General features: G+C 38.7%; 1 protein-coding gene across 1 annotated transcript; it reads left to right on the top strand.

The window, feature by feature from the left end:
• Positions 1 to 1,119: 1,119 nt before the first annotated feature.
• On the top strand, positions 1,120 to 20,039 carry suclg1 (succinate-CoA ligase GDP/ADP-forming subunit alph). Its single transcript, XM_020100267.2, has 9 exons — positions 1,120 to 1,271; positions 3,553 to 3,653; positions 6,126 to 6,242; positions 6,451 to 6,663; positions 7,050 to 7,107; positions 7,391 to 7,474; positions 9,991 to 10,142; positions 14,495 to 14,683; positions 19,617 to 20,039. The coding sequence occupies exons 1-9, from the start codon at positions 1,238 to 1,240 to the stop codon at positions 19,641 to 19,643; spliced, it is 975 nt and encodes a 324-aa protein (XP_019955826.1). The 5' UTR covers positions 1,120 to 1,237; the 3' UTR covers positions 19,644 to 20,039.
• The last annotated feature ends 7,601 nt before the right edge of the window (positions 20,040 to 27,640 follow it).

Genomic DNA, 27,640 nt, shown 5'->3' on the forward strand with positions numbered 1-27,640 from the left:
AACTTATTTGTAAATGTTCATTTCTTTTAACCCTTTGATCATTCTAAATATTTTATTATTTTCTTTTAAATCTCTTTAATTTTGGTCGAAAATCGTTTTGAACTGTGCTTTCTGATTTTCAACACTTTCATTCTAATTTATAACAATAGTTTTATTATATATGTTTGACATATAATAATTTATAATTAAAAAACACAAAGGTACAAAGACAATGGGTATAAATTAAATAAATAAGTTTCTATTAAATGTTTGATTTAAGTTTACTGAAAAACTGAGATATATACTTTATGTATAACCATAGATATTATCTTGTTTGCATTACATCTGTAAACTACAGCCAACAAGTAACCTGTCTGCACTCATTTGATAGCTGCTGCATATTCACAGTTATGGGTTTGGTTCATTTAGTTTTTCAGTTGATTTGATTTTTGTATCAATCAGACGAAGAACCTTAGATAATTTGCGAGAATTTCCTACAGAAACACATTCTTTATGCTCAAACTGCCAAAAACTCTCTGTGCCATTGATATATATCAATATTGTGACACACTGTAACGTAACATATGGTCTTTATTATGTATTCTTATGTATTACCTATTAATGTCTTGGATAAAAAAATTAATTTACTGGATTGAGTCAAGTTTTTATGTTTTTATTTGTTATGGGTTAAATACCAACAACAACAAAATGCAGTGTGGAGAAAAGTTAAGTTTGACTGACACAGTGTGATGTGTCCTAAACACTGGTTGCAGAATCTACATAAAACTTAGATTAAGTGAAATAAAAAGTTGGCTGTAAGAAGCTGACATATTTACAGTAATGTTAGTTTAATATGATGTGAAATCTACAGTTTACATGTTGGTCAAATGTTGCTTCATCCAAAGGGTTTGAGTGTGACGTCAGAAATGATTCTTGGGACTGCTGCGCCCTCTAGTGCTGACAAAGGTTTCTTTCAAGCACGCGCTGGAGAACTTCACTACCCAGAAATGATTGCGAATTTATGCCGCTGACTTTATCGCCTGGAAGAAAATCACTGCCTGTAGTTGTTTCATACTAAACTCACAGATCCCCTCCCCCGCTAAAAAAAATAGCAGTGAACAAAAACAAAAAATTCTGGAGTTCGGTGTAAAAATAAAGATGTTTTAAACTTAAAGCTGATTCCTCGGGATTATTTGTGGACAGCTAAATACCAGAGGTCGGGTCCTCAGCCTCCAGTGTCATTGGTGAATGACCGAAGATGTCTCACAGCAGGTTGTTTGCCAGGCTGCTCTGTAAGTATCTGTAACTCATCCCTCTTCTAATCACCTGGCATGTTCCTCAGTGTTGTTTCTGATACCTGAGTTTATTCTCTGAACATTAGCGGAGCTACACGGGCTCACGCGGAGCTGCTCGAGCTAGCAAAGCTCTCTCAGGTTGGCTGTCACTAGCGTTCAGGCTAGTTAGCTACAGTAGCCTTCCAACTCGATTACACTGAAAGTCAAGCTAACTAGCTAGCTTATCGCTATCGTCCAAATATAACACATATATGTGGCCTCCTGTCTGCTTACACTCGGGACAAGTGTCGGTCTTTGACCTTGTCTGTCCTCTCCACTAAAACAAATCATGTCCATCCACTGTGCTGTTGTTCTGTCAGTGAAACCTGAGCTCGGTTCTCCCCCAGCAGTGATTGTTGTCTCCAGGCTTTGCACAGAGCTCACATCTAATTATAGACGGTGCTTCGACACTAACGCAGTTGGTGTGATTGTTTTAAACCAAGAGATGTGAGCGTGTGTTCAGTAACTCGGTCAGTTTGTCAGGACAATGAGCTGAAGTGTGAAACTGGACTTTGCACAGAGTCGTTGATAAATTGTCTGAGACTGAAGCACTGACAGAAGAGCAAAGTTCAGCCATTCTGGGAGGATACTGTTTGTAAACGATGGTGGAGTCAGGAGCTTCTGTCAGATGGTGCACAAGTAAAAATCTAAATGTCTTTGCATAAAGTTGAGTCTGCTGAAATAAGTTACTGAGCTTTGAGATGACACATGAACAGGCACTTTTTAGTTTTATTCAAAGTACTTGCAGGTAATTAAAGTTTCATGTTGTTTTCTGTCAGAGGTGAGCCTGCTGTGATAAAGGGCTCATCAATTTGAATTATTTATTGTCTTAAGGTTACAAGACGTGTGTGCAACAGAATAGTCAACTCAACCATGGCTTTTGACGTTGCATCCAGTGTCCCCTTTGTTTTATCAGCATTCCTGCTATATCATCTGCTTTTGATGCAAAGTCATGTTTACTAAGCTTAAGGCTGCAGCTAATCATTTTTCAATTATTGGTACATTTTTGTAATTGATGAAATGCAAGGATACAGGTTCACAAGGCTCTGGATGAGATTTGAATAGTTAGTCAATGCTTGGCCTTTATGTTTAATCTATTAAGTAAATCATTAATTGATTATATAAGTGTTCTTATCTAATTATCTGTCAATTGGTGTGTGGAGCAATTTTTGCATGAGCAACTATGAAAATGTTTGTTTAATAAAGCTTCATATCATGGATTTCCTTTTAAGGATGTGCTAGTTTAAGGGAAACACATAATTCCAGCCATTTTTAGCATTTTTCTCACCAGTATGTCACTGTCTGTTTAGTCTTACACTGATGTTGTAATTGGTGAAGCATGTTTCTACTTTTAAATTACTGCAAGGCTGCTATACCACTCTTTTTAGTGTGTGTCTTATCATTTGTTTCCCAGTTGACGTAACACTCTATACAGCAGAGCCTCTTCTATTGCACTTTGACCTGAATTTGTCTTGTTATTTTCTGTGCCTAAGCCTGTGGGATTTGAAAATCTGTCTGCAAAAGATAAAAAGAGTTTATAAAAATATGTGACAATGAACTGAACCAGAAAGTAAATGTACAGACCTGAGAATCAGAACAGTGAGCAAAGAAAATAAGGAAAAAACTGTAGTTATTTAATGTAATGTCAGAGTAAGAAAGAAACCCTGTTGTTGAAACAATGTGTAACTGCTCCATTATGAAGCAGCATTTTGTGCATGTAGTTATCCAGCAAATTTGAGATAATAAATTTAGTAAAAACATTGAGGAGACCTTTGAGGGAAATTATAGCAAAACACTTCAGCAGTAAATTGACATCTTAACAGTTCCACAACAGAAGCAACCATCTCTAATTAAAATTATGCAAAACAAGAAAAATACATAATGTGGTCACAGGTGCTGTAAACCCTAGTCTGAAGAAAACCTCCTGCTTAGCAACAATAAATGACATTGGAGAAGAACAGACATTGTTGTCAAAACACACCAAGTATTAAATCCAAAGTAGAATTTTAAGTATGAAAATTGAAAAGACTGCTGTTTTTATTTTAAAGCTTATACTCGTGAAAATAAAAATTGATGAAAATTGACAAATTGCATTTTCATAATTTTTTATATCTTCATGAGAATTTTCTGACATTGATTAGTCTCAACAAAGTTTGGTGTGAGGATTTGATTGTGTAATGTTTTGATGATTTATGTCAACATGTGCATTGATATCTGTTCCTTAATATCTGTCCATCAGTGCAGCACAGTGGAGTCAGGCACTGTTATACGGGAACAAGACAGAACCTCTACATCAGCAAGAGCACAAAGGTCATCTGCCAAGGATTCACAGGGAAGCAGGTTTGTAATGACAACTTCATCATTTTCATTCGCATGTTATATGCTTCACATTGGATTCAGTTCGTGTCATTGTGAAATCTCAGAAAGAAACACACAATTCCTCTTTTTGTGTTTCTGTATGACTGAGAACTAAAAAGAAAAGAGATTTTTAAGAGGTCGTTATTTCCATCATGTCAGTTTAAGACCCAAGTATTTCACTCTTCACTCTAAACAATCAGATCAGATGAGGAAAACTTACTCCTCGGTTGCCTCAGGAAGAGCAACAAAAAGTCCCATTTTCCTACTTCTGTCCCACAGAGTAGACACAGAAGTAGCGTCAGGGTCACAATAGAGAGCACAGAGTTCAACATAAGCAAGTTTAAGCGAAAGATTTTAAGAATCAAATAAATGTTAAATATAATTTAAATAGTTTCATTCAAAGAGTAGAAGTGTTTGGAGGATAGTCAAGAGAATGAGTCTAAGAGATGAGCTACTTTTTATTTGTGGTATTTCAAACTCTACCGAAAAGGTCATGTTTTCACCCATTTGTTGTTTGGTGGTGTATATATGTATCAGGCATATTTAAGGGACTGAATTGAAGTGTTTCCCATTAATTATCTAGACTGTGGTGGCTCGTCATATTATAATTTGTCCTTCCACAGTTTCAAACATTTTATACACTGTTATAATAAAATTAGAGATATCAAACTTGATGTGTGCAGCGTTTCTTGCCACATGCTCATGCTATTGTCCGTAACATTTTTACCGTCCATGCAGACAGTCAGAACTCAAAGTTTCAGCTACAGTTGTGGCATCAGTGCAATTATTTTGCTCATTGAAGAACTTGTCTTTTACTCTTTAGTCTGTGAACCTATCACTCGGAATCTGTTGCACATGAGAGTCACCGTCGTGCGCGTGCAGTAGAGACCATGTTACCGCCACGCATTGAATTAATTCTGTGGGAAAAGCTGAAGTGTGCAATTTGCAGCACCTTGATTGAATTCAAGGGGACTATCAAGCCTTGGCAGAGATGTGCTCTACGGAGTGCCATTTTAGTTAATGATGATACTTGTGATCTCAATAAATGCTTTAAGCCTGTCATTGGATCAGTTGATAGTGTTGTAGTTCACAGTTTTGAGAGTTGTTTGATTTAAAGGCCAGTAAATCAGGTTTGTTCTTGTTTTTGGGAGGGGAAAAAGGAATTTTTCATTTTTACTTTAATTTCATTTTCCCCCCTTGACATCCGTTACTCATTGTTTCAGTCAATAACATCGTTGTGTGACGGATTGTAGATCCGTCCAGTCATTTTTCAAGAGCATGAAGAGGCTCAGGTGAATCGGTTTGAACGGCATCAAGTCAAGGAGAATACAAAAAATAAAAAATTAATCTTGGCAAGTGTGTTCAACAAGCCAGAAACATGGACTTTGCAGATTTATGTCCTACCCCTCTGTCCTTGTTCACAGTCCATTTTTCATCTTCCACTTTCTCTTCAACATAATAAAAGGTTGTTAAATATAGTTCCAGTGAACACTTCGGGTAATTAGAAAAGGATGAGAAATGAAGAAAGTGCTATTCAGTGCACATTGTCATTTCTTGCTGGCTTGATAAGCAAGCCATTTTTCAAATTTATTGTCCCAACATTTGCGATAATAACGACTGGCAAAAACAGCAAAGTTAGCACAGTGAAGGGGTCTATTACTTTGGGGGGGGAATGCTGATTCATAGCTTCTAATTCCTCTTAATTGGCCAGTTATAATTTTTACATTAAGGTCATTTATTTGCTCTTGTAGTTATGACCTTTGGCTACTTACTCTACATTGTTTCAATCTCTATTCCATAATGATTAACTGCTGACAGAGTGATGGGATCTGAGCAGCTGAGAATCACCTAGAGATTAGAGGTTTGTCCTCCTAAATATATTATACCTCTTTCATTGTTATTGCTGCTTGATTTTATTATGTTTTATTTCCAATGGACCCTGATGGAGATATGTACAAATGTCCAAACAAATATCCTCTCTTTACTCATTTTGTTTGTATTAACATCACATGAAGCTACTTTGTGACAGACTCAAATCTTCTAACTGTGGCAGCCACGACAGGTTCCCTCTTGCGTGGAAAGTACAATGTATTTCTTGGGGGATGATTTACCGTCACAGTTGGAGAATATCCAAAGCCGCTCATGATTTGTTTTTCAAATGTTCTGCGAGGAGCTTAAACTAAGCCTTACATCATTATCCGTCAAGAACATTTTGATTCCTCCTCATTGACTATATTTACCCGCAGTTACATCCCTGGAAGAACCCCGCTATCACTTCTGTATCCATCGCTTTTACTCGGGAGCACAGGTGATTAATCCTGGATGGCAGCATATTTCCTCCCTCCTCTCTGTCTGTAATGATATTTCAAGGTTGATGCTGCAGAAGTGGCTGTACCCCACTTCATTACACACTCATACCCACACTGTCTCCTCTTGCCTCCTCTTGCCTTGTAGGGAACGTTTCACAGTCAGCAGTCTCTTGATTATGGCTCCCAGTTAGTCGGAGGTGTTTCCCCTGGTAAGGGTGGTAAGACACACCTCGGCCTGCCTGTCTTCAACTCAGTCAAGGAGGTATGTATGTGTGGGTCTTTTAAAATCTGTTGTAAATGTATAAACATGTTAAAAGATGGAATGGAGCAGATACATTTGCAGCTAAATATCTTATGAAGGCCAGTGGGGCTTTTCAGATGTTTTAAAGAAACATTAGGTGGCACTGTTTCATAACTTTAGAATTTCTATTTTTTAATACACCGCCAATAACTTCTATTTCTCACTTCAGGCAAAGGAGGGCACAGGGGCAGATGCTACTGTGATTTATGTACCTCCACCATTCGCGGCAGCTGCCATCATCGAGGCCATTGATGCAGAGATACCCCTCGTGGTTTGCATCACTGAGGGCATCCCCCAGCAGGACATGGTGAGGGTCAAACATAAGCTGCTGCGCCAGGGCGCCACCCGCCTCATCGGCCCCAACTGTCCAGGAGTCATCAACGTAAGCACACACACTCACACTGGTGCACATCCATTTTTATCCTCTTCAGTTTATTTTGTTGTTGTGAGAGAGAGCTGGAAGCACAAGCTGCCTCTCAAGGGTGCAGGAGTAATTCAGATCGACTGCATTAATATTCTACACGGATAAAGTGAAACCTTAAAGGAGCACGGTTTTCTTCTTCTTGTTTTTGTTTGTTTGTTTCTGTAGCATTAATAATTTCAGTCACTGGGTTTGACTCGCTCAATATCTGGATTTTGAGATATTACAAAATTTGCATTTGGACAAAGAATAATTAAGAATGAGTGTTAACTGATACAGTGAAGGAATCGTATGTAACAGTTAATGGTCTTGACTTTAATTAAATTCAATATTTATTTTTTTTGCAGCCTGGGGAATGTAAGATCGGGATCATGCCGGGTCACATCCACAAGAAAGGAAGAATTGGTAAGTTTCATAATTTTGCTAAAGGTTATTTAAGAATATTTGCTAATTGACGGCTTACAGGTTCCTTAAATATTGATGTAGGCTTCTTCAACATAAGAGTGTGATGGAAAAGAAAAACTTTATTCCTGTTAATATCTTTCCTTTCTTCTTATAAGGTTCATTGCTGCTGCTGGCCAATGAACCTTTACATGAAGTCCGTTTTTATAGTGAATCGACTGTATCATTCATTCAAAGTTTCAGTGAAAGTTGGATCACAAATACATTTTTTTAATCTGTCTTTCAGGCATCGTGTCTCGATCGGGTACCCTGACATACGAAGCTGTACATCAAACTACACAAGTCGGTCTGGGACAGTCTCTCTGCATTGGTAAGCTTGCAATGATATGGCGCACACAGTAAGGTAGATTGATAAACTAGAGGCCGACTGAGATATTTGGGGGGGGCACAAACCGATAGAAAATGGAAAAATGATTCCAATAATGTCGTTATCAAACCCTTACAATAAAGGAATGCAATCAAGGCTTGATATTTTATAGTTTAACCATAATATTATTAAAACAAGAACCAATTATATTTTGGATAAAAGATGAAATGCATCACAAACCTGTGTTTGGTTGTTAGGAGAAGATTGAGGAATGTTTCACAGAAAATATTATTTTAAAAAGTGCTGCATTTTACTTGCAGACCAGATGGTCCTTGGATACCAGACACTCAACATCACATATTGGCATTTAACTTGAACTTTGTCTCAGACTGGACAGAAGCATGAAGGTTGAAATGTCCTCTTTTTGTTTTCAAAATGTCTTTGACCTCAGAATCTTGGGGAAAATGGACATAGACAGGACATGTCTTTTGTTCCTGAACAAACCAGACGAGGAAAGACTTGTTATTCAACATCACTTATCTGAAACTCAAAGGATTCTGAACTAGATTCTCGTGTTACCATTTAAGTATTCTGTGAATATTCTTATTAAATACCTTGTAGCTGCCTGTTTTTTTCCACTTAATGTTTTGTTTGATGTCGTTGATCATGACTTTCATGAAGCAGCTTATTTAGCTTATTTATTCATACTGCAAACAGTACCATGATATTATGACACATTGGGGAATTCAGCTTTTTTACAATTTATAAGCTGATAGATTTATACCAGGTTTCACTGTTTAAATTCCAGGTACTACATTTCCACAATCCCTTAGTATAAACTGTATGTGGAACTTCCCATTCCTTTTCTCACAGCCTTGTTTTCTGTAATGTACTGATTTCTACCGTGGCTCAACAGCACGTACAGCTTCATAACACAGCCTAAAGCTTGGACTTTCTATGGTATAGCCAATGTTTCTTTCTAAAAACTAATTTGACTAACTTAACATATTTATTCATCAGTCTTGAGCTCCCCGTTATTGTCAACCTCAGTGAAATGATCATCTGAGAGAAGGTTCCAACTTTGTTTTATGAATGCTAACTACTTATACAGGATCAGCCAATATGTTTCAATTTTATCAGAACATCTGGGCACACTGTCCCTGAACCTAACTCTGTAATTTCTTTGCGGCACATATAAGATTAACTTTTTTACAGGAAAACCTTTGCCACAAGAAAATCTATCTTAAAGGGCTGGTTGGACACTGGACTTAACTGAAAAACAACTTGGCTTTGGCATTATTATTTCTACATTTTAATTATGCCCTTTAACCAGACTTCATGCAGCCTGTACCACAACCAAATTAAATATTGTAGAGTTCATTAAAGGGGTTTATTGGCGTTTCTGCTCGCAACTTCTTAAGTCTGAGTGCGACCTAGAGGCTACAGCAAATTACACTTAGTACAATATTTAATATCACTGTCATCTTTGTTGCTAGTAATGTTCATGCACTTCTCTTTTTTTTGTGTTGCCAGGGTTTTTTTATGGTATGAATATAAATTTAGGTGACATCTTGTCTTTGAAGATTTGTCTTGTGGAGGTTTGCCCAACCTTTTATGGATCCTGGAATAATTTTCCGTGGAAATTATTTTTTTTAGAAAAAAATAAGTATTGGTCTCTTGTGATTTGAAAAATCTTCGACAGTCATGTTCCCTGGGTATGAAAGGAGCAGCGCCATTAAAGTACCGTGCAGAGATAAAGGTGGTTTGGGACAGTTACCAAACTTCTGAAGTGACTTTGAAGTCAAATTGAATAATGGGGTTCTTTTGTCCTTTGTAACTAATTTAAAATAATGTTTCTCATCTACAGCGACTTCAGAAAGTAGTCAAACTCTGTCACTTTTCACTTGTATCAGGGATTCACATATTTGTATTGACAATAAATTACATAACTACTTGTATGTGAAACCCACATAATTGTTTTGGTTGTAACAGTCCACAACATTTCTATCCTGATTCACCATCTTACAGTCATTTTCCAGATGCAGCTGTTATACTGCAAAAAAAATCCCCTCATTGCTCAGCAACAAACTGCAGACGGGCACTGTTAGATACCTCCTAGTAAAAACTCTGGAGTCTGAGTCAACCCATATTAGAAACCATCATGTGCAAGGGGGCGCATCCAAGACCCTTTTAACATGTGACAGATTTTTGAACTGGGTTAAAAAACTAATAATAATACATCACTTTGTTGTTGCTTGTGCTGAGGATGTGGACATTTTGAAAAGAAAGCTTGAATTTGTCAGTACAAGGGAATAATAGGTAAAATGTGAAATTCATTAAAATCATGACACCAGTGAACAATTGAACAACCTCAGTGCTGATTTTCAGACCATATCAACATAAATTAGAGTTCCAGCTGCCGCTTTTCCTTCTCTGGCTCTGCAGCCAAGTCATACTCAAATATGCACAGGCATTACCCTGCGAGAGTCTTGACAAGTGTTTGCTTTGTCTCCTGCAAGGTATTGGCGGCGATCCATTCAATGGTACAAACTTCATAGACTGTCTGGAGGTGTTCCTGCAGGATCCCAAGACAGAGGGCATCATCGTCATTGGAGAAATCGGAGGCGATGCAGAGGAGAATGCAGCAGAATACCTTAAACAGCACAACTCTGTAAGAAAATAACACACGGGACACCTGTTATTTCACTTCACTCTCCTCTTAATATCCTCCACCTCAGCAGTCACCTCTGCAGATATATCGATTCGTTTAAAACATTTATCCTTTTCTGAAATAGCTCGTAGTCATGCCCTTTCAAATCCATCAGATGTAGTGAACGCTGGAAACCATCGTACAACGAGAACAAAGTAGAAGTGTGAAAGTGCCCTTTCGTTTTGATCACAGCCTCAGCTTTCCCTCTCAGTTTTCAGTGTCCGTGTGATTTGTGTGATAAAGATAAAAAGTGACAGATGGCGTGCACGTCTGAGTCGCAGGGCGTTTTCTGGAAATCTGCAGTGCTGATGAGCTGTGAACCTTTTGTGATGCATGCGATAAAGAACAGTATGGTGATGATTGACTTGTGAAGCCAAGTAGCTGAGAACGTGTTACTGGCCTGTACTTGGCACCTAACTCCCTGCGGACGAATTTTTAATCTGCTAATTTTTCAGTGTGCACGTGTTTGTTTCTGTGTATATACGCATGCTTGTAGTTCTCTTGAGCTGAGAAATTTGATTTGCCCTCGGCTGCTTTAATGCATGCAAATCTCCTGCTGGCGTCTTAGGAGAATAACTTCTCTCACTCCACAAATAAAGTACACACCACCCGCCCGAGCACCCAGAGTTTTGACAGCGAGGGACGGCTCAATTGAAACACGATCATGAAAAAGCTCAGCAGAGCATGCGAGTAAGCTGCTGATCTTCTGTTGAAAGTCAACTGTGTAGAACATTGTGCATTAAACAGTGTATTTGGACCTTTTTTCTTAATAGTCAAAGCTCAAAAGCAGTTTGGAGACGTTGTTTTACTTTGGAGGAAACTTAACTTTTCTTGATTTGAATACATTTGAATTCAAGTCAGCAGCACACTAACCTAGGGCAGCTCCCATGTATGTCTGTTTCTATTATGTGAAGCACAGTGTTGCAAGAAAATGAGCAGCAGGTGAACTCAGGCAAATCTCACAATATAAGAATATATTACAAAACGTCATGATAGATTGTCTTTGTTAGTCAATTCATGAGCTTCTTTATTTGTGCTCTAAAGATAAATCTTGCTATGTTACTGACAAACCCAAGTAGAAGTCACTTTGCTCTGGGTTGTTATGATAACACATTTTCAAGTAGACTCAGAATTCTGGTAAGAATGATCACATTATTCTGTCAACACGGCACATTGAGAGTAGTAAAAGTAATCCAGCTCTCATGTCACTGGGTCTTTAAAGCTCCTGAAAACTGTTTTCTAAATTGCTTTTTAATTTCTCTTTAACCCCAAACAGCTGTAATAGTTAAGTTGTATAATCCATAAATCAATCAGTCAATTATTTTCATTAAAAAAAAGTATAAATTTGAAGCAAAATCATCGACACAAACTTCAGTAAACTGAACTTAGAAGTGTTTGAACTGCGGGTCGGGGGAAATGAGACATCTAAATGCAACACCTTGGTCTGTGGGAAAATTTAACACATTTTCATATTTTTTATGGACAAAATTATTAAATTGACAAACAATTGGCAGAATTAAGGATCAGTATAATTCCTAGTGTCAAAGAACTGTTGGGTTTCTCTATAAACTTAAGGTCTTTACCTTATGTTGTGATTTTGCTCGTAAATTGGACTGAACAGAATATCTTTTATTGCAATCGATTCTTCATTTTGCCATGGACTTTAATGTGAAGCACTTTGTAACCTCGTTTAGATAAGTGCTATACAAATAAAGTTATTATTATCAGTATTATAAGCAAACAAACTGCCAACAAGCTGTTTCTCGACCTCTACATTTCCACCCACCCCTCCAAATTAGTTCAATGATTTTGTCATAGATTGTTTCTGTCGTTTTATTTACTTCTTATCTCACTGATGTTTGTTCAAGTGCTAATTTTTCTGGTAAGGTTGGTTTTAATTAGTTATTTGATGCTTTAAAAACCACCTTGATACCACTTCTCTCCAATCGCTACAATGCAGATTCTTTTTTTCTTGGCACATGTCTCATCCTTCCACCAAATTTCATAGTAATCCATTTAAATGGCCAGAAATAAAAAAACATTACCTCCGTTTTGGAGGAAAAATCTGAACATTTTAACTTTTATGAAGGAAGAATTTATTGCAATACAACACTGCATTAGTTTTATTGAGGTTTATCAAATACGCCACCAACTATATGTCACCATTTTCTCTTTAAAACACGGACACTAATATCTGGTTAGAAAAGTAAAACTGTTCTTATCTCGCCACATCACTCATCAAGACATAAAAATTATTATTTTTTTAAGATGCTTGACGTTTCACATTAACTTGACAAATTCTGCCACACTGGACACATCATGTATTGAATGCCCGGTGAAATTAAAGGTCCGGTGTCATGATTGATTTGTGTCATGCAACATTAAATATATTGAACTCCTGTTTGAGAAAGATGCATTATACCAGAAAGGTGAAGAGATATTGATTTCAGTATCCATCAGTGTCACAGCTGAGTTTCTGCAGACTGTTTATCTACCAACGCCTTAATTCAGTAAAATTCAGGAAAACAAGCCGATATTTCCTACCGGCTCCTGCTGTCAGGTTTTATGATGCATGGCATATTTCAGGACTCAGTCTTCATCAGCGTCTGCGATGCTTGCCAACATCATATGGTCTTAAGAAGTCACCTGTATCAAAGGAGTGCCTATCATTACCACAGCTTCACAGGCTTTCTGAAGTCAGAAATAGGTTTTACACAGAAAGACCAAATAACAATTTGCGTCATGCATAACAAGTAGGTCGGACTGTTTGGCACCTAAGCTGCAGTGGAGGTTTACAGAATCTTTTATTTTATTTATTTATTTTTCAGCCTCTTGACTTATAGCCTAGCCCGTCTCCATTGAGCTTAACTAAACCCCTTGTGACTCTGTGTAAACAACACTGGATACTAAAGCTGGTTGTCGTCTGGAGGAAGCCCGAGATTAAAAAAAATTAAAAATCAGTTGGCTCCACATGTGTGCGCACACATGCCAGGTTTTATTCATGTCTACCTGTTTATAGAAGCGTATAATTGTCTCATATTTTTTAAGCTTGTGAATGTGATTCCTCATATCAGACCAGACTGGTTTTTGTGTTTGCAGAACAAAGACCCTCCACCAGTCATGTGAGCACACTGAGGTAGACAAACCACCTCATCGGTTTATAATTAAGGGAATATATCTGAAGTGCCTCCAGTGGAAAACAAAAAGAGGAGTAAAGCCAACGGATCTTTGACTCCCCTCCCTGTATGCATTAGTACTTAGTATCCAGGGAGGCAGGGTTTAAGAGTAATTAAACCCCTTTTCGTTTGAGGTAGATTTAAGGCTTGATTCACACAAGGGTGGTTTGTTTATTTTGAAACGTGATTCGACTTCTGAGTCAAGTTTACAGCACCGAAAAGAATTGCTCATAACATATTTACAGACTTTAAAGGGATATTCCATCATCGCGTCTCCATTTTCCTTGTTAACTATAAGTGTTAGTATCTTATTAGTGGTGCATTTGTAGCCAAAGTCCTTTACATTTCTCTGGTTGATATCAGCGGCTGGCATCTTTTTTTTTGCTGCTACTGTCAGGTCAGAATTTAGAGCTGAAATAGTTGAAGTGGGTGTTTTATGAAGGACCTCGCTGTTCTTCTTTGGCTCTTGAGTCGCATTCACTCTCTGAAAGCAGACCGCCACAGCCTGTGTGTGTGTTTTTTGTGCGTGCGCACAAAGCTATCCTCTACAATTAGGTTATTATTTCCTAACTATGAATTATTAGTTGCTGCACACTCATGCACACACACTCTCTCCGTCCCTCTCGCTGCTAATGTTATTGCAGAAGATGAAACATTAGCTCTCTTCACCTTGGAAATGATCTTAACTGTTGAATGTAACATCCATCAGCGAGCAAGCAGCATAGACAGGCGCTGAGCTAATCAGTGCCTGCATGACTAATTACCATCACCGAATTGAGACGATATGAAATGGCAGCAGCGTGAGTCTCTATCTGGTCATACACCAACCCATGCAATTAAATGGCTTGATTGACCCTTTGTTTTAATAATGCAGGCTGAGACAGAGATGGCTGCACAGACAAGCTTGTCATCACAGGGGCTCTGTAATGGGAGGACATGGGATGTTTGATTTCTAATGAATGGATGAAAAACAGGTGCAGAAAATGTATTCTCTCTATTTTTGTACAACTCCCTCCCTCCCTTGTTTTGCTTCATACCTTCCCCCCTTCCCCCTCCATTTGCTTGAGACTTTTCCCCTTTTCTATTCATTTTGATCTCACTTTACTCATGTTTTTTTTTCTCTTCCTCTACGTCCAGGGTGCTAATTCAAAGCCCGTGGTGTCCTTCATCGCGGGGCTAACCGCTCCTCCTGGCCGCAGGATGGGCCATGCCGGGGCCATCATCGCTGGTGGAAAGGGTGGAGCCAAAGAGAAGATTGCAGCCCTCCAGTCGGCGGGAGTCATAGTCAGCATGTCCCCGGCCCAGCTGGGCAGCACCATGTTCAAGGTGAGTCCCCGCCAGATTTTTATCATGGGACAAGGGCAGTAATAGTAATTATGGTAATGTGATAATTGTACCGTTTAATGGGGTGTGGAAGAGGACAGGACCACATATTAAAGTTTATGGTATAGTCGTAGCAGATAACCTTTAAAAGACTTATCTAAACATTAGTTATAATTAAAAATAAAAGCTTTCTCGATCTAGTATATATATCCACCTTTTTCTTAGCCCTAAATATAATTAATTTTTTGTTTATTTGGGCCTCAGGTCCGAACAAGGGTCTAAGTTATACTGTAATATTTGCTGCTTCCATGATAATTCTGTCATATCTGAATAAAACCTGAACAAAGTCTCATGTAGCGTTCAGCTGTGTCATTGTGAAGGACTCTGACAGGCAGGTGAAGCCAGCGTTTCCCCGTCCGCAAAGGGATTTAAGAGGCTGGAATTATTCATATGTCACACCTGAATTATTCAGCGTATTTAATACTGTCACCATTACAGACGTGCAGAAGCTAACTTCCTCAAAAGTGATATTTGAACTCATTATAGAAACTTAATCCCAAATATATTGGATTCAGAATACCCCCCTCTGTTGGTTTTTCTACCTCGTTCATCAATCTCGTCTTGTCTCTCTTTCTCCGTCTCGCATCTTTTTTCTTGACCCCAGCTTCAGTCTTTTCATTATCAAATACTGTCAAATACAAATGTAACAAAACGCTTGTCTTGAGATAATTAGAAATCCAACTAAAAGGTCCAGTGTGTAAGATTTAGGTGGCAGGGAACTATTGGCAGAAATTTAATGCAGATTAATCCTCATGATGTTTTCACTAGTTCGTTTCATCTAAATTATATGAATTGTAGATTTCTTTACCCCAGAATACTTGATATTTACATCGAGGGGACCCTCTCTACGCAGGCTGCCATGTTTTTTACATTAGTCCAGACTGAACAAACTAAACACCTTTTGAGTTTTTATGACAATTAAAGGCTCCCACAGTTTATTTTCATGTTTGGAAGGAGAGGGTGAGGTGAGGGGTGTTCAGCTGCAACATGCAATTTCAACACTAGATATCACAAAGTTCTACAAACTGTACCTTTAATACCCAACAAAAAGCCAACTAGACCTTTCTTTACTCCGGTTTTTAGCTCAGATTTGTCGAAGTTGATAAATGAAAGAAAATGTGTTTAATTGAGCTTTGAAAATAGCTCACAAATAAACAAATACTGTGGTCGTGTTTATTTTATACAGATTTATAAGTAAGCTAATAAAAGCTGACATCCAGGCCGACTAATGAGGAGGTAATATAATCGCATTGTAATACCACTTTAATAACGCTTGTCTTTTGCCTCCAGAACAAAATATCTTGGTATGATGGTCATTCATAGCACCATCGTTCATCCCTGAACACTTACAAATTCAGGATTACTGGAAACAAGAATGTGTTTTATTTTCTGGGATCAGAAAGGTTGAGATTAAACATTTTACTATCCTGTAAAGACAGGCAGAAGAGAAGAGGCAGAAATTAATGAATGTAAGTTGACAGTGGCAGAGTTGGGATCACTGCTTCTTTATTTCAATTTCTTGCATAGCATTGATAACAAGATGTATAAAAAATTAAAGCATGTATTACACCCATTCATCATCTTAAACTTTCATTACCACCGCCGGCCCCGACTGCACACGAATATAGATTAACACATGTTTGTGTTATTTTCCCCCTCAAAGTTTAATTCATAATCATTGCGTGTAATGATGAAAAACGTGCTACGTGGTGGCTCATTTTGCTGCACATCGTGTTCATACATCTCTGTTAATCTCATTGACCCCTGTTATCAAAGTAATAACACGTAAGAGACATAACGCTTCGGCTGTGGGAAACAATGACGACCCCGGCTGCAGCTGTTCGAGTGCTTGGAGGGAATCTCTGCTGCCGCTGACCTGTAGGAGTGTTGGAAAGAATTTTCCAAAGCTGGATACATGCGTCATCGAGTTTAATTGGAAGTTTATGAATTATGCATATTGCTGCAGCAGATGTTTTTATGCTAAAAACATGATAAGTTAAGCAAAACGACCTCCTTGTCCAGATTCAGCGTTCTGTCGACGGCAAGTTTACGCTCCGAATGTGTGTTGAGGATCAGAAAGGTACACTGTGTGTTTCTATGACGTTTCCAGTCGAATTAAATGTATAATGGCAACAATAACGCATTTACTGCCAAAGTGATACATCGTGAAAAGAAACAAACGCTGCAGAAGAGGCTTCTGTCCTCACAGTTACTAAAGCACTTCCTGGCACACTATTCATCGTCATGGTAATTACAGATGCACCCTGACAGTTCAGTGGTAGTGTAAACAGAAAAGCACTATGCTGATATCGTCTCTGTTAAAAGATATTACATTTTAATTTCAGGCCATTTGACAATTTGCTTAAAGTAGAATATGGCAGAGGAAATTGTCTTTTTATCTCATATCTTGTTTAGTTTTTTATCCAAAATCAAGTTGTCAAACACTCATCCAGTCACCGGGTGCATTGAAACAATGACATTTGAATCCCTACACACTGTCAGCTCTGAGTTTATTAGAAATATGTTTCAGTCAATGACTTTTATCAACAGGAGTTGTAAAAGAGGTAAGATCAGACAGTCTGAAATCGGATTTGATAATATCTCTTGAAAAACCTTTTTCATTCGTAATTTAGTGTATTTCTTCAATTAAATCCCTCCAGTGTTTATTTGAAATCCCTTCATGCAGCTTGTGGCTTCATTAAAAAGATATGTTGTGTCCTTGTCCAACACGCTGACATGTTGAATTTCTATTATGACAGTGACACAGGGACAGTTCAGCTACCTTTTGGTCCAGGCCAAGATTTACCGTACGACTAGTTTCTGTTATTCGAATGTTTCTCCTCACTTTAGTAGCCGCTTTAGGTCCAGGCGACATTTTGGCTCATCTCTATTTACAATCTGCGTATGAATGCAGATGAATTAAAAGCTGATGGGTCAATATGTTCTGCTTCTTTTGCTTTCCACATGGACCGTTTACCTGCAGGCAACCAAACCCTGCTTAGACCTGATTGGTCAAACTAAAAATGAAAACCAGAAGGTCTCTGGCCCCAATATCTTGTCCCTCGCCCTAGATGAATTAGTTTCTAACAACTAAGCAAGGACAGAGACAGCAACATAGAAAACAGACAATAAAACAACCGAATCCTTAAATACTGCTGGGACGTCTGTGCTCATGTTGGTCCCCGTCACAGAAAGATATGTATTGAGAAAATATGAGCTCTGGGCCTTAAACTATTTAAAAAACAATAAACACTTCCTTGAAACTGAATTAAAAATGCAAGACTCTCAGTGATACGATACAAAGTCATTTTCAGTTCCACTGGTGCATGGACAAGATATTTGAAGACTTGTGTTTTTTTTTCCTGAAAAACACCTAATTCATATGCAAGGTAGAATAATTATGACCTTTTACTTGTTTACAAAATATCAGAGAGAAATGAAATCGCAGCAGCAGACAGTATTATCCTGTCCCGCTTGATATTCATGCACACACATGTATACAGATGTGTTCAGGAGCTTTAAATCCATTGTTTTAATGAATATGGCCTCTGAATTATATATATTATATTATATATATATATGAGGAGTTGACGGTGATACTTGGACACGTCCTCAGTGAAGAACACATATATATATATATATATGACTCTCCTCATATACATCCGGCCTGCGGTGTGTCGAAGCCGTCGTCACTACAAGCTTGTAAACATCTCGCTGTTCGTTCACGTCAGGTTTTCCTCTGCTCTCCGCTCCAGTTTGAATCCAGATGTATTTTCACCGTCTTATTTGAGTGGCAGTCTCTACTCTGCTCATTTCACTCCCCTTCTTCCTCTCGTCTTGTCTTGTCAAGTGTCTGAGTCTTGTCTCGCACAAAGAGTCTGCTGCATTTATTTTTTTACCCTGTGGCACAAACAACTCTACTCTTACCTAGGATTCCTGTCCTGTGTCCTTGAGTAGCTCTCTTGTCATGGACCAACAAAGAGCGGGTCTGGTTATAACCGCCCTCCCCCTCTTTTTTTCATGTCGCTCTTTCCATCCCATTACTCTTTCTTTTGTTCTTTTCCTCTCCACTCTCCTTTTAATTACTGATCCCTTGTCACTCCCTCTGCTACCTCACCTCATCTGTGAAGTCAAAATCTAGTGAACTAGCCCACAACTTTCTCATCCTCCCACCGATCCAAATTTCTCCCCGTTCTTTTCATCCTTCCCAGATTATTGAGCTCAGAGAGGCTGAGGTTTGCCTCACCAGGAATTCACATTTCAGAAACAAGAAAATATTTTCCCCTCAAGGTGGCAGTAGACCTTCAGGTATTCTCAAGCCGAAGAGGGATGAGCCAACATGTGCATGAGCACTGTGTGTTCTGTAAACCTGATAAATAACATTAACATTAAGTTGCTCTCCCCCTGTGGAATGGGAAATTCTCGGTGAGCGACATATTCTATCATCCTACAGTTTGTGTGATATTTTCCAAATTGAATATGTAAATAGCTACAACCGTTTTAATGGCCTATATAATGCTTTCTCATTTATAGTCACATGGTTGGACTGTGCTGATAACACACAGCGACTGCAACTTCACATTAATCAGATTCTTTCAGATGCTGTAGCCCAAATCAATCACAGGAAGTGAGCTGTTTTAATGTTGACAACTGGAACTTACTGACACGTACACGCAACATGATTTGCACTTAACAGGAAAAACAGGCTCCCCAAAGCTCTTGTTGCCTAAATCCCACCCCCCTCCTCAACAGCTGATCTGACACACAGGATCATAAAAGAGCTATGTGAATTCCGCATGAATAAATCAGCCTCCTCTACCTCACTTCATTTCACGTCGTTTCTTTTCTTCTTCTTCTCTGTTGTCCGTCTCTGTAGGAGTTTGAGAAGAGGAAGATGCTGTAAATTCTGCAGAAGGGGCTCAACCTTTCATCCCCTGCCCCGAAATTGAGATGAACAGCCTGATTCTGGAAGTGGACGTGCCCTACAGTGTCTGTACACCCTGATTATTACAACTACCAAGCGCACACACAGTTGTTTATATTGTAATTTCTGCCATGAACTTGTTCCTCGCACATAATGAGAGACTAAAACATAGTGTCTTAATGGTATGCTAAAGAACTCATTGTATAAAATGTCAAAGCTTTATAGATGTTTCTCTCCTCCCCCACACAATGACAGCTGAAGGGAAGCCATGGTAACCTTGGTGTTCTGTTAGGTTCTGTTATGCTGTTGTAAGACATATTCCATCACATATTTCACTGGCTGTCCACCTGAATAAGAAATGTTTCTCATACCATTTCCTCTGCTGTGTTGTGTCAATACTTTTTTCAACATTGAAACAGATGTGGTCTCTCATTATAAAGCGATCACGTCAGTCTCCAGGTATTCAGCTGTTTGAACCAACTCAGCAGGATTAAACTCCATGAGAACAGACAAAGGATATCAAATGTTGACTGGTGCTGATGTTTACCAGCTCTCCAGCACAAACTGAGGCTGTTACATAATGTGTGTGGAGAATCAATTACCAGGTGGGGAGCGGAGCTGAAGGTGCTTTCAAGCTTTACGTCTTAAGATTACAGTTTTCGGAAATCCCGCTTTACTCTGCTGTATAGGCTGACATGTAAAATCATCACACATGCCTGTTGTTCTGTTTAGACTGTTGGGGAAGAGTTGAGATGATTAATGGATGACTGGTCGATCAACAGATCTGTTGGAAACAAATCTGAATAGTGGATGATTTTATCGGCCGGTCACATCAGCAGTCAACACAGCCAAAGTTTGGGAGTACAAAGTAGACGGCTGAACAAAAAGTTTTTCATGGATCGAGGTGCAGAAATAGTGCAAGAAACCCTGCACATAAACATAACATACGACATAATGACAAAAGCAAAAACCTAGTCATGATTGGTAGATCAATAAATGCTAAACCTAAAACACAGATAGAATGAAACCGTGATCAGCATGTAGTTATAGCCGTATAGATACTGTGAAGTATGAAATCCTCATCCATCTGTCTATTATCTATACTACTGTATTCTATATATATATATGTATATATATATATATATATATGTAGCATTTAGATTTTCACTGTTCTGCTAACTGCAAATGCCTGTACCATGTAGATAAATGTATTAAGTTGGTATGATGGTAAAAAAAATGAAACAGATGAATATAAAATATATATATATATATTTATATATATATATATATATTATTCACAGTATTTTAAAAAGTATGTCAGAATGTAATATAGTAGTTATAGACATTCTATTTAAATCATTTAAAGTTTGACAAACATGGACTTGCAGATTTGTGCAGTCGAATGCGAGGAAGCCATTTTGTCACAGCTGAGTTTTGAGGGAAACAGTTACAGTAACATTTAAAATGTAGGAAGCTGTTTTAGTTAATCAGCTGTGTTGTATCATCCAGGATGATCTAAGCTCGGGAACGTGATTCACAGAAGAGGCATGAGTTTGTGCCAATGGCACCAATTTCTTTCTTGAATAAACTGAACTTAAAGCACGTGGAGCTTACTCTCATTTAGCAAAGTCACCAGCTCTGATGGGTTTTGATATCCCCTCCTGTGTCAATATAAAGAATGCTTAACATTATCCATGCATCCGTCTTCTCAGGAACGTGGTATCTAAGGTACACCTTAAGGGAATTACAAAACTTTGGCACAAACTTAAATTGATGAATTAATAAGATTTTTTGTCAAAGGTCAATGTCAGTGTGACCACCAGATAATTTTAGTGAACGCAATATATCAGAAAAACCTGGAGAGAAATTCTTTACACCTGGCATCAGTGTCCACTCTGACTTAAGTTTGAACTGATTGAAACGTGTTCGTCAAAGGTCAAGATCATTGTGACCTCACAAAACATGTTTCTGTCCGTAACTCAAAACTTAATGAGCTAACAATGACCATATTTTACAAAAATGTCTCAGTATTAAATAATGAAGTGGCGACATTTTATGTCCAAAGAGTCAAAGGTCAACTTCACTGTGACATAACGTTCCACAAAAACTCTTCTGACTAATATTCAAAGACAAAGCTCAGGGACAGAAGAGGAAATTGTATATTTCACATTTTGTTCTTTACATAATATTATTTAAGTGTAGTAAACACATTTCTCACTGATTTATTTATTAAACTCAAATGTCCGATAGAAATAACGTCTGTTCTACTAAAATAATATACGTAAAGTTGTGGACAGACATGCATGTAAACTACAGTCTGACGTGGTGGAGGCATACACCTGAGAGGCAGTAATTCCATGGGATGAAGTGATGTATGATCCTAAGAACAAAATGCCAAGTAAACAACAGAGTCCAGAAAAACCAAGAAGGTGGGAGGAGATCCATTATTCCCAGCTTGCTACAGTCTGCTAGCATCTTACCTGAACAGCTACAACAGTGCTGCGATGAGAGAGTGATATTTTCCCTCAGTATAAAATCCCTCAGGGTGTTGAGCTCTGAATGGATCCAGTATTGAGTGTCAGGAACCTTTCAGGCCACAGAGTGCAGGACACAGTAAACCTCTGAAGTTACAGACATTCAGCCGATACATTATAAAATCTGTATCTTTCAGTTGATGCTACATGTGTACCTTCACAGTGAATGGACAGAACTCCACCAACTCTTATGTTTTACGCCAATAACAGAAATCAGAATAATGTGGAGAGGTAAAAGTATTTAAATCAAAATGCAAAAAAGTCAAACTGTTTGCTGCAGAACTCAGGCTCTTAGGTACAAACTTTATATGTGAAGATGGACGACACGTGTCCACTTTCGTCTGCACCGTGGTGATCAAGGGATGTAACTGAGGTATCGAGGTCCCACCGAGACACGCAATCAACCATCACAGTCAGTCCAGATGTTTCCCCCTGTTTTTACAGCATCGGATAACTAATTCAAACCAAATGAGTTAACAAACATGAGTGGGGTGAAAACTATGTAATATGACAGAAACCATCTTTGAGAAAATGCTTATTTTACATACTTTGACTTTTTAGTTTGCTTCATGTCCCATTATCTAACATGGAGGAGACATCGATTATGACCTGTACTGCTGCCAGCCACCAGGCAGTGATCAAGACACTTTGGCTTCACTTTTTAGGAGCAGTCATGTCATCCATCTTTATTTCCAGTCTAGTACAATCATTTATCTCTGGGCCCAAGTTGAGCCAAACTTCGTCAGACAGTAACCAAGTGAGTTGGTAACATAATAATAATTAAAAGTCTGTGTAGCTCTACTATGAACAACTTATTGGTAACACATATTGTTTTGGTTTATTTTTTGTTCGCATTAAGCTACAGTTTAGTTCCCTGCATATACCTGTGGCTCATCAGTACAAATCTATTTCCCTCTTCTATTATGTAATACATTTGTCAAAAGCAGCTTTGAATTTTCAAATCACAGCCTTTCTTGGTAAATCAATGGATTTTGCCATGTTGAATTTGGTTCTGCATAATTATGGTATTTTGGAATATTTTATTTGACGAATCAATTTATCCAGATACAAATGGAAATGGAACTCCATTTACAAATACTGTAATAGTATTGAATGAATATTAATAAATGAACAACTCAGTATTGTACACACAGAGGAGGAAAATAAAAAGGGAGATAAGGTTACAGTTGGTTCCGCTTGCACAGAATCTTTTTAAATGAACGCAGGAGGAACAAAAGAGTGTAATGAAGCATAGAGGCTGGACATCTCTTCTGCCTATTCTTATCTGCTCCACAGCAGTCAGCCTAGGCAGATTATTCTGTGTACACATTGTTAGCAATTACTTTTTAATCTGCATTAGCGAATTAACATAATGGCTGTCAGTGGAACAGAAAGCTTATTTGTTTAGAGGCTCAGAAGTTCCTTCTTTTGTTGAAGTTGCCAAGCTGTATTTTGCTTTGGTTGGTCTAAGACATTAAAGAGGCCAAAGTTTCCCTCATGCTGGTGATATTTAACTGGGATTTCATAATAGCGTTAATGCAAATACGTGCTCATTTACAACGCATTCGAATGAAACAGTGTTCCTTGTTGGTGAATGAAGTTGGTTTGAAGCTGTTCAATGTGAAGTTTACCTCAAACTTTTTGACCGGTTCATTGTTCTTATCTCATCAGGACCAACACAAAACAAGAGAGGTTGCAATTTCCCCTTCCTCCATTGGTAAACATCGTGGAAGTGAAGCAAAATGTTAGATGAAGCTCCCGGCTTGAAAAGATGAGCGTACATCAGTAAGAGCCTGTCACTGAATACAGTTTGTGTTTTTGTTGAAACATTTTTCAGGTTTCTGTATAATAACTGTCTGCATGTATGTGGAACGGTGCCTGAATGAACCGGTGAACAGCTCCTTGTACAGTGGAGGCTTCAAGGTTCTGAGTCCCACAGAACCTTGGTCTTTTCTTGCTGCGGCTCAAATAATGAAGGACATTTTTACATTTTCACAAAGAATCTACAACCAACGTCACCACAGGATGAGCAAACAACCCATTCAAACAGGCAGGCTCAGAAAGGACACTTCTCTGCTGAGTTTAAAATTGATCTGCTGTTGAGCTCTCAGTTGAATCCAGAGCAACATTTTTCTTTTCAAGATTCAACACAAGTGGAACAGAACTCCCCAGTTTCCTCACAAGATTCCTCGTCACCAGCAAAGCAGCACTGATGACGGGTGTGTTAAATTTCGATGTCATCTTCTTGGCCAGAGGAGCCGCCGCCCATGAGCTCGCAATTTATTCCCTCAGACCAGTTCACTTTATTAATAAAACTGTGAGACCCACAGACTTCCAGCAGAGGCCTCATTACCAAGAGAGTGAAGATCAGCCGAGTCAATTGCCCGAGTTGAAGAAACAAGAATATTTCTCGGAGCAGACAGGGCTCATAATGAACTCAACAGGGTTTCCTGCAAGTCCCCTTGCACACACAGCAACACCTTATGACTAATGTATGTGAGGCGAGGTTTAACAGTGCCAAAGTACCCACCGTGCAAATCAGTCATTTAATTAAACTGTTGCTAATGAAACAGACAAGATAAATCTAGTTAAGCACTTTTTTATATAAAACTTCCAGCATATGTTCACGGATGAGTAGAGGTGCAAACGTTGGATCATTAACTGCTGTTAAAATGTAACAACAGCTCAACCTGCCAGTTAGGAAGATAATGTTTCTGCACTAAAAAAAGTTGGGCCACCTGGAAGCTGCACAGTTATTGGTTTATTTGTCGCCGGTGTTTGTAATTACCTGGTTTGCTGGTTTGTAGATGTTCGTCCATTCAACGTCGCACATTGCGCTTTTTAGCCTGAAAGTGCTTGTGATCATTGTCGGATTGTTTTATTGATACCATTGATCCTATCTGACGCCGCATAAGTCTGGCCAGCACAATTTCCATTAAAGCATCGGAGAGGCAAGGACGGGAAATAAAACCAAGGGGCTTGACAGTAGCAATTTGCATGAGACAGTATTGTTTTAATAGAACCACTGACTTGAGATTGCTTTGGGAATTGAGGGCAAGAGCGAGGACAGAGGAGCGGATGTATAGGGATCTGAGAACAGAGGCCCATTCTTTTTTTCCAGTCAGCTGTGGATTGGCTGCTTCTTTAGACAGAGGGGAGGTTTTATTTGTCTGACTTATGATGATAGAAAGACATAAGACAATGTTTCATACAGGGAGTAAGCTGCTGCTGCTGCCTTTTCATTATTGATGTTTTGATGAACTCATTCATATTATTGGCATCTGTTCACTGACAAGCGAATAGAGCAGCTTTGTTTTTAGTTTAGTAGGAAAATACGTTTTTTTTCTCTACTCTCCACGGGTTTCTAAGCTGTAACCAACGCTTTATTGATCGGTTGAAAACCATTAACAGGAACAGTTTGACGGTTTCAGAAACTCACTCATTTGCTTTCATGCAGAGATTTGATGAGATGATCAATCCCACTGTCATAGCTGTAGTGTTTAAGGCTACAGCTAGTGACTGGTTAGCTTAGCTTAGCACTGGAATCAGGAAGATACATCCCGGCCCTGCCATGAGGGGAACAGATCTCATTACCAATAACTCTGAACTTCACCGATTGTTAGAAAGCAAATACTCTAACTATTCCTTCATAGGAAAATATATCTTTTGCATGCTATTGAAATGGATTTTGTAGTTTCTCAAGAAACGGTAACATTGGTAATCAAAATTTTGGATCCAGAAGGTCAGAAGAACTCAGGAGTTCTTTCTCATTAACTCTGTGATATTATGAGGTTTTTCTCAATTACAACTTCATTTTCATAATGTTACGATTTTATTCTCAAAATCGTATAAAAAAATGTCTTCAATATTGCCCAAATACTCTGTGTTAAGATACGGCATATAAACCATTTGATAAGGAGTGTTTATAAGGAAGAAAAGTGTGGTTTGTAAAAAGGAGGAATATGTGTGTGTGTGTGTGTCTCAGTTGGTGGCTGTATATAATAGCTGTAGTGGCGAGCTCACACGCTGGGTTATCATGTCCAACCTGTCGCTGCTGAGGCTCCTCATCAGGATTCCTTCCAGTGGGAATGGCAGAGAGTGGGGCTAATCCTAAGGAGAGATGGCTTTTGATATGCAGGGTCTCCTCTGTGTTATGAACACGGGTGGCCTTTGGTTGTCAGCCACAAATGGTGTTTACAAAAATAGAAACAGGGAGAACTGACAAGAATATTAAGTAGTATTAGGCCTTGACGGGATCATTTCAATGCCTGTGTGCCTCAGCATGATTTCATTACAACGTCCCCTCAACATCACCCTGTTCTGTCACCTTTATTAATAACCCAATTTATGAATTTCTCTCCTCTGATTGGCTAAAAGCTGAGGTCACAGAAGAATGAACGATGGATATAAGTTCCTGCGACTCTCTAATTTTTATTTAAAATTTTATTTTACCTTTTGGTTTGTTTGTCTGCAGCTGGAGAATTCTTTACGTGTCATGATGAGCAGCTCTGGGCGATGCCTGAGGATGTGAGGCGCTGTAGAACACAAGACACAACATAAAGTGCAATAATCCATCAATTATAAAAGAGATAAACAAAAGAGCCTGAACCTCAGAAGGATCCGTAGAACTTTTGGTGAAATGCTTATTGACTGTGTCGAGGTTTCATTGATCCCCTCGTTGCCGTTTTGGGCACATTCATTCAGCAGCTGTCCTCTTCAGAGCCCTTCTGGGCCTTCGTAAACACAGTCCTGCTGATAATAAAGATATTGTAACTTCTATTTCACCAAAAGAATGACTGAAGTGGATGATTACTGGCAAGAGCTGCCTCAAGCCGGGAATGTCTCCTGATTGATGTATTGATCGCAGTCATGGAGTTCCTCTCGAGCGTGGGGGTAGGTTTACCTGTGCTTTTGATAAGAAGTAGATTGTAGAACATTGCATTTCGCCGCAGAGCGGCTTCCTCGCAGCTCAGAGTCTCATCAGAAAGGCAGTGATCTCCTCCTGCAGCTCATTCAGTCCAGTATAGCAAACTGCTGTAGAGTACCTCCGCACTGCTGCCTATCCATCATACCCAGAGTAAACACAACACACTCAGTAATGTTCGACCTAACACGATTGAAGCTTTTCTCTATGTTGTGGCTTTATTAAATTTAAGGCCAGTGTGGGTATGGGGGGGGTTGTTCCACCCATGTTGATGGTTAGACAAAAATCCAAAGAGGGAAATAGCTCCTGTGTAACAACAGTCAGAGAAAAAAGACAGGGAGAGATTCTCCTGTGATTCTAAGGTCACAGGTGTCATGCAGGCAAAAGAAGAAGACTGCAGCATTATCATTGGTCTTAGATCCTTTAGGGCCTAAACCTCCCAGACCTCATATTCACTGTGTTAGATACTGTAGATATACGGAAATGGACGGAGTCTTCTGTTTGGAGGCTATGATCAT

This window comes from Paralichthys olivaceus, chromosome 8, assembly GCF_024713975.1.
Source record: "Paralichthys olivaceus isolate ysfri-2021 chromosome 8, ASM2471397v2, whole genome shotgun sequence".
Lineage (NCBI taxonomy): Eukaryota > Metazoa > Chordata > Actinopteri > Pleuronectiformes > Paralichthyidae > Paralichthys > Paralichthys olivaceus.

Excerpts from the sequence above, each read along its gene's own strand:
- suclg1 (XM_020100267.2), top strand. The coding sequence starts at position 1,238 with ATGTCTCACAGCAGGTTGTTTGCCAGGCTGCTCT. Across the intron at positions 3,654-6,125 it reads AAGGATTCACAGGGAAGCAG|GGAACGTTTCACAGTCAGCA; the intron begins GTTTGTAATGAC and ends CTTGCCTTGTAG. Across the intron at positions 7,108-7,390 it reads CCACAAGAAAGGAAGAATTG|GCATCGTGTCTCGATCGGGT; the intron begins GTAAGTTTCATA and ends TCTGTCTTTCAG.